At 34.3% G+C, this 9949-nt stretch overlaps 2 protein-coding genes across 2 annotated transcripts; one reads left to right on the top strand and one right to left on the bottom strand.

The window, feature by feature from the left end:
• Window positions 1–345: 345 nt before the first annotated feature.
• cklf (chemokine like factor) lies at window positions 346–2742 on the bottom strand. Its single transcript, XM_066713725.1, has 4 exons — window positions 2493–2742; window positions 948–1103; window positions 760–855; window positions 346–624 (listed from the first exon to the last, which is right to left on the bottom strand). The coding sequence occupies exons 1-4, from the start codon at window positions 2550–2552 to the stop codon at window positions 517–519; spliced, it is 420 nt and encodes a 139-aa protein (XP_066569822.1). The 5' UTR covers window positions 2553–2742; the 3' UTR covers window positions 346–516.
• A 411-nt stretch (window positions 2743–3153) lies between these two features.
• On the top strand, window positions 3154–8804 carry tk2 (thymidine kinase 2). The gene is made up of 10 exons (XM_066713724.1): window positions 3154–3398; window positions 3862–3899; window positions 3988–4062; window positions 4247–4300; window positions 4693–4782; window positions 5142–5215; window positions 6741–6829; window positions 7616–7695; window positions 8053–8133; window positions 8371–8804. The coding sequence occupies exons 1-10, from the start codon at window positions 3239–3241 to the stop codon at window positions 8455–8457; spliced, it is 828 nt and encodes a 275-aa protein (XP_066569821.1). The 5' UTR covers window positions 3154–3238; the 3' UTR covers window positions 8458–8804.
• The last annotated feature ends 1145 nt before the right edge of the window (window positions 8805–9949 follow it).

Below are 9949 nucleotides of genomic sequence, written 5' to 3'. Positions count from 1 at the left end.
TTCAGTTTGGAGTTCAGGAGATTGTCTTGACCAGGACCACACCCCTAAATGCATTGAAGCAACTGCCATGTGATTGGTTGGTTAGATAATTGCATGAATGAGAAATTGAACAGGTGTTCCTAATAATCCTTTAGGTGAGTGTATATATATATATATATATATATATATAATATATATATGTATGTGTTTTTGTCCATGAAGTCTTTAATTATATGTTTATGGTTCATTAATATGCATTTCACTCTTTCCTCCATTAGGACTTCTCGAGGTCCATTTTTTGTGAGCTTTTTCTTGAAGAGAGAATTTGTGATCGAAAGATTCACGTTTTCTGCAGATATTTTTGGGTTAGGTTTAAGTTTCTTTACTTACATTTTTTACATGGATGCATTTAATTTAAAAAGATACACATAATTACACACTTAAGCAAAGAGTCAACACTTTCTTGAAATGTTCAAGATGACATCATGACTAGGCCACTATTGAAATTGCTGACACAGGTCCTGATTGCTGTTCTCATCACTTCTGTTCAGTTGATTGAGCACTTCTTGGTTGGTTGAAGGTTATTTTCTTGAAGAGTAGGTACGCATCTGCACACCAAAGGCCTGTCGCTATAAACCCTACGATCTGCCGATGAAACAGAAATACTGAGTGGAAAACAAAGAAATGCTTTTGCTCTAGATATAGTCAGAAAAATAAATGCATATCTTAATCTCAAAATAACAAAGAAAAGCTTACATATTTATTCAGTCATGTACTTACCCCACCTCCAATAATTCCTTTGGCTGAATAATTGGAGACTGCAATGAGACTTAAAATACACATGAAGATTGCTGCAAAGGCTGAGTTAAAGATATCCTGTATGAATAAAAGAATGAGACATTGATGAGACTTGCAACAGTGTATGGAATTGTATTCTGTAGGCGTATGGAATTAAAAAGAGTTCTTACAATAAGAGGCCAGAAGAAAAATGTAATCCTCTTGTTAAGCTTCAAGAAGAACAGGAGGAAAAGTGAGAGAGTTATTATAAACTCCATACAGGTAACAGCGATGTAGGGAGGTCCAGGTGCTGTGGCAAAGCACACGAATGCTATGAAGACAGTCACCTGGAAGAGAAAGTGAATCCACATGAACTGAACAGGAAATGTAAAATGTATGAGGCACAGAAGTTATATATATATATCATCATAAGCCTATATCGATCCACTGCTAGATGAAGGCCTACCCAAGATATGTCTACTTCCTTTGATCTATATCTTCCTTTTCCATGTCATATTATTTCATTTTACCTCATCTTCTTCTAAGCTTTTTTCATTTCATTTCATACATTCAATAGCTTCCTTTTTCCATTTTTGATCTGTTCTTCTCGCAATGTGTCCGGCCCATTGCCTTCACTCTTTCAATTATGTCACACATTTTGGTTTGTTCTTGTATCAATTCATTTATTTTTCTGTCTCTTCTTGTTATTCCAAACATACATCTTTCCATGCTTCGTTGTGTCTGTAACCCTATATATAGGTATATATATATATATATATATAGATAGATAGATAGATAGATAGATAGATAGATAATGGATATCCCTATATTCATTATATTTATATATAAATACATATAAGTGATGTCACTCCATACATCTTAATAACAGCATTTATCAAGTGACAACAAAACATTTATTCTTTCCAATTAATGTTTAATGTCATATGTACCACTAGAGGGCAATGTTAGATATCAAACATTTATTATTATTATTATTATTATTATTAACATAATCATCACCACTACTACGAGTAGTAGTATAATGAGAATTGCTATTTAGCAAGAAGGGGAAGCAACCAAAGAATGTTTCTTCACTTACTAAGCTTTTGAGATAACATTTGCATAGAAAGTGTAACTTCCCCCATGCTACCTTATATGTTGATGCACTAGATGATAGCGACCCTGGAAACGATGTAGTTTCTTTCTGTCTAGCCCCCTGTGATTTGTAGAGACTTTTCTGATGCAGTACAAAGACAATGCCAGCTATAGAGAAATAACTAAATAAAGAGACAGAACAAAAGAACGGACGAAAGGAGACGCAATGATTTCAAGTTTACTTGTTGTATTTTGTCAACCCATTTGTAAACACCATATGAAGCTCAAATAGAAATAATAATAATAATAATAATAATAATAATAATAATAATAATAATAATGTATCACAGTATCAACATCAACATTATGTGCTTGGTCTTGGTCACACCATTAATCTTAATTCTACTTTCCCATAACAAAACAAACAAACAAAAAACATTAGGAAACATGCAGTATTTGGTGGAAGCTCAACCTATAGACAGAGGACAGGTGGTAGGTATCCTTTCTATAAAACAGATTTCCGTTTCTACTGCATTACCTCAAACACAAACAGTGTAAAGATACTCATACAGTCACTGTAAACAAACCAGACACTAGACACCACAGAAGAAACGCATCTTAGCACTCTGACAAATTCTTACCATCTGAGAAACTTTCAGAATACCTCTGACAGACTGAAGAAAAGCAGGATCAGTCTCCATGGTGAATTATATCATTGTCACTGTCTCATATATCTTTGTAATGCCTTTCTCACATCTGTTTCCTGATTGTACAATTTCCTCAGTGCCGTAGATACAGGAACTGCGCGCACAATATTGTTTCTCCGAGAGCAGAACCCGTTCACTCCCCCTTGCAGCTTGACCTGCTAGGGCCTTACGAAGCAAGTCCTCCTCAAATGAAAGCATTCTCTGTTCTCCACGTTTTATTCAGTTAATTAACCTGGCTCTGATTGGCAACTCTCCAGGACTGTGTTAAATTGGTTAGGAAAAGGGCTAGATTTCCCAGGAAACAAAACTTCTCTTTGGGTTAGGGCTGTGTAATCCTGGCCTTTTTAAGCTAGGTGTGTTATATTCTGTCTGAGTTTGTATCAGGGTTATATAATAACGGTGAGATTTAACACTGTGCAGTTTCCTAACTTATCTAAAATGCTGTGTTATTGCATTATTTGTTATTCAAAATGATGGTATGATGTTGATGCACATTTTATTATAATGGTATATATAAAACAAAACTGGATACAAAACTAGTGCCCTGGCTCCGCATCTCTCTTAACTCAGAGGTGAACCCACCATAGCCGATGAACCCGGAAGCACTTCTCTGACACCCGGAAGTGAACGGGCTCTTTAAACCATGTTGCCAGGGGCAGGGTGCTGTAGCTTTGGAAAAGATGTTAGTTTCCAAGATTTCCAGCAGACTTTTGACGGATTGTGTCCGGATATCTACAGCACATCTGGCTCATTGTCACAACACAGTCGGGACATATACGAGTCTGAAGAAGCTTGTAAAACAGGCGAGACGTTTCAGCAGTGGATCAGCTGTGTACTCAAGTAGGTTTGGAAATGGTTGTTTCATAGCCATACTACAAAAGAACTGTGCCGGGGTATAATTTGCTAAAAAAAAAAAACTAAAAAAAAAGTCGTTAAACAGAAACAATTATTACTACATTATTCTAACTTAAATTTAGTAGGACAACAAGGAAAGCATTGGTTTCACCTAGTGTATGATGTGGTAACATTTAATGTCGGTTTATCCAGCTGCAAGGCAAAACAATTGTGTTTAAACACAGACTGTTTTGCTCAGATCTAAACATGTGGATTTGCGGTCATCAGTAACGACTATGAAGCCACAGCTGGTAGGAGATGTCTAACATCTGGTCTGATAGTCGTTATTGACGGTTACGATGATTTTATATTAAGCTTATGTTTTGATGTCATTAATTTATTCAACCCAAACTGCTGAAGCTGTAGCAACAATAACAGGGCGCCGTGTTACAAATGTCTTCTTCCATAGATAAACTACTGAGGAACGGGGAGCAGAGGAAGTCCGTTGTAAGTACGGTTTTTATGTTAATGTTAATTGAAGACTGGTTGGTTTTGTTCGTGTTGATGTGTATGAAATTATTTTGTGCACTTTCAGATTTGTATTGAAGGGAACATTGCCAGTGGGAAGACAACTTGCTTGGAATATTTCAGCAAAACTAGTAACATTGAGGTAAGCACGTTGACATATACCAAGGTTTCTGCAGGTACCACGGTGATGTAAATGTAGCATTTCAAACTATTGCATTGTACTGTAGAAAAAGGGATAACCTCAGGAGCATATGCTGTTATGTTCAGGATTATTAGTTGGTGGTATCAAATGGACCCTACATTAAAAAACATAATGTGTCTCCTAGGTGCTGACTGAACCCATTTCCAAATGGAGAAATGTTCGAGGCCATAACCCACTGGTAAGATGTGTTTTATGTAGCAAACAGTATTCTGTCTCCTTGAATAAAATGTATTTTATTTTATTTTACTCTGATTGTTTTTTGTGAAGTACACATATTTTGTGTGATATGGTTGAGACGCACCAAACTGAACCAGCCTCTGAATGTGAAACACTGTAGCGACGCAGAACCTTCAATCTTCAACAGTAGCTGACATGTTACCGTCCACATTGACTGTTTCATAGATAAAATTACCATAAAACCATGAACGGGAGGTTAGAAATCTCAGTGCAATGGCTTTTTTTCCCCCCTTGTCAAGTTATAAACGGAGTTCGGATTACATTGAATTGTCTGAGTTTCTGCATCTGTTATTTGATTTGATTTTATTGATGTTCACTGTGGTTGTCTGGCAGGGGCTGATGTACCAGGACCCCTTTCGCTGGGGGATTACCCTGCAGACCTATGTGCAACTCACCATGCTGGACCGCCACATCTCACCCATTGTAAGCATGTGAAGAATATGTGCTTTTTAAACTTGGTTTCAATGCAGATTTATTGATGAAACTTGAAAGTGTGATTTATATGAGATAGAGTATAAACAGCACAGCAAATAATACTTTTTTTTTCATATATTTTGAAGTATTGCTAATTCCCCAATGTTGCTTGATAATAGAGTACTAGTTTGTTCATTAAAGCCCCTGTTCTTAAATGATAATTCCTTTTTCAAACCTTTAATATTAATATGGAAAACAAATCTCCTGGTAAACATTAATGAAAAGTTAAACATCTGCAGATTAAATATAAGTTTGTCAAACAAGCAATTAAAAAAACAATAAAACAATAATAAAAATCATTTTCACAGATGTCTCCTGTGCGAATGATGGAGAGGTCCATATACAGTGCCAAGCATATATTTGTGGAAAATCTCTTTCGAAGGTGTGTTTTTGTTTTACTGATCCAAACACTTTTCAGAATTCAGTTTTGTATCCGTATATATATATATATATATATATTCTTTGCTAATAACTGACTGAGATTATATACTTTTAAATTGTATGATATGATATTAAATTGGATACTTACAAAGAAAGATTACCTGAACATCTGCTATATTTCTTGGAACTTAAAATGTAACTCGCAGCATTACATTTAGCCACTGTGGGGTGCTCTTTCTCATGTGCTTAAGCATTGCAATGATGTGGATAATAATGTAAAAAAACAAACTTGAACTATTCAGTTTAAATAATATGAACAGATTGCACTCGCCACTGCTGGCCTTGTGGCAATTTAATATCCGCAACTATTGTCAATTATGTTACTTAAACAATAATAATTCTGCAATAATTCTTTAGCACAGCTGCTTTCTCTCCTGCCCTCACTTCTGCACTTGGATAAAATATATAAAATATATATATATATATATATATATATATATATATATATATATATTTGTGTGTGCATGTATGTGCATGCATGCATGCATGTGTGTGTGTGTGTGTGTGTTATATATATATATACAGCTCTGGAAAAAAATAAGAGACCACTGCAAAAGTATCAGTTTCTCTGGTTTTGCTATTTATAGGTATGTGTTTGGGTAAAATGAACATTTTTGTTTTATTCTATAAACTACTGACAACATTTCTCCCAAATTCCAAATAAAAAATTGAATAGAATGGAATGGCTGCCATACATGTAGAGATGCTAATTTAAGAAAAATGTGCAGTGGTCTCTTAATTTTTTACAGAGCTGTGTATATATATATATATATATATATGTATTTTGTAAAAGGTAGTTGTCTCCCAACTCACTTCATCCCAGAAGAGATTGTGGACAGACTTGGCCACAGACTTTGCACTTGCTTCCAGTGATCTAAGGTGCTGACCAATATAAGGTAAAGTCTATTTTTTCAATAGGCATTACCTTATATTGGTCAGCACTTTTGTGAATCAATAAGCATTGCAGTCCACTAATATATATATATATATATATATATATATATATATATATATATATATATATATATATATATATATATATATATATTTAAGAATAAATAAATAAAATACATACATATATGAGATAGAATATAATATATATTACTAATATATAGTAAGTCTGTCTAAAAGTCTGAGCTAAAATCACCAATGACTCCTAACATTTCTACACAAAGCCTACTTTAGTATTCAACATTTCACTTTCAATATCGAGGGATTTAACAACAAAGAAGGCAAAAATAGGAATACCTGTTACCAGTATTAAAATATAGTATAATTGTTACAGATTTATTCTGCATCAAGGTACATCAGAGAATGAGACCGTCTTGCATGCAGACTGGTGCTTGGCTGCGCTTTCTGTTCCACCTATCTAAACCACAGGGCTCGGCACCCTGGGAGGCGGAGGGCAGAACTGTAGTCAAATGCATATGCATCTTTTTATTCTAATTCCTGTGTGTGCATTGCAGTGGGAAGATGCCTGAGGTGGATTTTGCTGTTCTAAGTGAATGGTTTGAGTGGATCGTGCTGAACATTGACATTCCCCTGGATCTTATTGGTGAGTTGCCTTGAATTCAAATGTGGTGTTTTGTTTATAATTTAAACTGCATTCCCCACAGAGCTGCTTTAGCTTTAAGGCAGTAGAATTAAATAGATACATAAAATAAATGATTTGCATCAATAAAACATGTTTTTATACACAGTACTTTTTATTTATTTATTTTTTATTAAGTTTTATTAACCCCCTGATAGAAATTGGTGGAAATTTGCAATAGGTGCAAAATAATTGATTAAACCTATATTATATAGATGTGAAGATTGCTGCTTTCTCATGATTTTTCAAAGCAGTGATGTTGTGTTTCTAGCTAAAGGGCTAACAATTTTAGCTTTGTATATCTGTGCCAGTCAGTCTCCTGAGAAGCAGAGCAATTAGTCTTACTGGGTTAAGACGGTCTCTCTGTATGGAGGGAAGGTGTTCACTCGAAACGTGTTCTGCAATTCTTACGCTGAAGTTCATTAAGTTTGAGAACACATTCAGGCTCAGTGCCAGAGTGGTTAAGCATATCTTTGTAAAGAAACCTCCATCCTGAACACAATGCACCTTGCTACTTTAATCCTGGTCCTATGCCAAATTGAGGTGTGTGCTTTATCTTGGATTCACTAAGCTGTATCTATTTGACTAATTTTCCCATGATGTGGCCAGACTGGAACGTATAACCTGCTTATTGAATTACTAATTTTTGAACGTGCAATTTTGTGTGTGGTGGTAACCAGTACATCTGAAATATCCTTTGTCACACAATTCCCACAATATATCTATATGTATTTTTTTGTATTGGGACAGTTTACCTGCAGACCTCTCCAGAGACCTGCTATGAGAGACTGAAGAAGAGATGTAGAGAAGAGGAGAAAGTGATTCCTATGGTAATTTTGATTACATTTTTACCTACTTTTGACATCCGTGATCACAGTTTCTCGAGCTGTATGTATGTAATTGAAGATTGGAATTAACTTCTAATTGTGATGGTTAGATATGTTGGCAGGTAGTTGTTTTATTGTTATAGAAAACAGTGGAAAACTGTTTTGTATAGTATCAAGTGTTTGCTTGGCACTGCAGTGCATTATTCCAATTTAGAATAAAGATTCTGAACATTATTAGTTGTTATCCTTGTATTAACTGCAGAGACTAATATAGTGTAACATAACGGAGGTGTTTTTGACTTTCAAATTGGTAGTGGTTCTGGCCTGAAATATTGTATTGAAAGAGTTTATTTTTTAAAGGAATACCTGGAAGCTATCCACCAGCTGTATGAAGACTGGCTAATTAAGAAGACTTCATACAAAGTTCCTGCCCCAGTTCTTGTAAGCTGTCTATTAATCTCTTCATTAGTAATTATTTGTAGCAAGAGAATGTATAACCAGACACTGAAACACTACAAGTGCCACAACTTTCTACATTTTTTGATGGAGATTTTTAATGTAGGATGTAATTGGAAAATATATTCTTGATAAAGATTTGTTTTAATGTACTGGAATAAACCAATATTTAAGGTATGTTTGTTATTATTAAGCGCTTTTGTGTTCTTTGTTTTTTTGTAGGTTATTCCTGCAGATCAAGATGTTCAGGTGATGCTGAATCAGTATGAGGAGAATAGGGAAAGGATTTTGGCAGCTAACAACATGTAATTTAAAGAGAGAGAACATGTACAGGAAAGCTGGGAGACGAAACAGGGGAGCTCTCACAGCTTGTGTTCAATGATGGACAGCTGTTCATTGGCCATTTAAATCATGATTTTTCTGCTGTGTATAAGCTGTTCTCGGTAACATTAATTTACACACTATTTTAAAGTTTTGTTTTTCATGACACCTGATTTTTTTAATACACAAATAGCACTTAAAGTTACATGACTTCTCAGACTCTTATCCAGCAACTTTTTATCTTTTTATATGTATGTTGGCACTTTGGGAACATTGTGAAGCACAGTACACCTTAGTACTGAGCCAATAAAATAATAAACTGAGTTCGGATAAAACCTTGTTAAATACTGTATTATGTTCTGGTATAGACCGTGGCCAATCCTGTTTACAATTTTTGATACATATTCTACATATACTCAACATTGATTGGTATTAAAATTGCTTTTTGCTTTGGAATCACCCAGGCCTGAAAGCTAAGTTTTGCATATTGTATAGCCCTGCTGTTTTACTGGGACCAGAATGTTGTTGTTTTTTTAACAATTCAGGATTTTGCTGTTATTTTCTTCCAGGTGCTTAGGATTACTGTACACATTTTAGATTTGTATTCTTCCTGGAAAAGTAGAGGGAAGAATAAAATAAAAATGGATAGTTTCACTATCAGGAAGATAACATAATTGTCTACGATTATTCTGCTTTTAAGAGTAAATTGTTTACTGACATCGTAGTTAGGACGATTGTCCTTTAAACTTTGCTTTAACAACTTATTTTCATAATTTTGCAGATTATGATTTAAAATTTTAAGTTAAAGTGGAGAATTTTAACATTGTAAAATCAAAGTTGAAGATTTGAATTAAGGCCTACATTTTCTGTAACTTACAATTATTACATTAATGTATTTAAAAACCTCTTTCAGCTGTTACAGTAAAATTTATTATTTTGTTTTGTGCCTGCATTATTTATTAATAAACTTTAAAATGTAAATAAATTGGTACTCCTATGTTCTAGTCTTCCAGAACATTTTAATGGATTCGTGGAGATGATACTGTTGATCACCATACATTTTAATCGGACAAAAGAGTTTTGATAAGGTTTTCCCCGTTATTTACATTTTTTTTTTTTTAATCGGGGGTTAAGCAGAGGACCTTTCCCATTAGTGCTCCAGCTTTTTAAATGTGTTCTGTGTGGAATATGCTGCTTCTTCTATGTAAGTAACCTTGGTTGAAGACTGGTTTTGTTTCTTAATATATTGTTAATTTAGTATTTTCTTTATTTGTACTTGTTTTCTCCAAATGTCCAACAAGGAATTCTATCAAGAGAGAAATATACTGTCTGTTTCTATTCTCGGTTTATAATTTATAGTTCTTTATTTAACATGTGGTACCTTACCCGTAGAAAAATCTAAAGCTGAAACACAGAACATGGATTAAAGGGAAAATAACAAAACAAAGACAAAAGTTATCAACTGCATTTTGCAATCCCT

Source organism: Amia ocellicauda, chromosome 9, assembly GCF_036373705.1.
Source record: "Amia ocellicauda isolate fAmiCal2 chromosome 9, fAmiCal2.hap1, whole genome shotgun sequence".
In the NCBI taxonomy this organism is placed as follows: Eukaryota; Metazoa; Chordata; class Actinopteri; order Amiiformes; family Amiidae; genus Amia; species Amia ocellicauda.
Note: the sequence above shows the minus strand (reverse complement) of the source record. Positions and strands in the feature narration are given on the sequence as shown.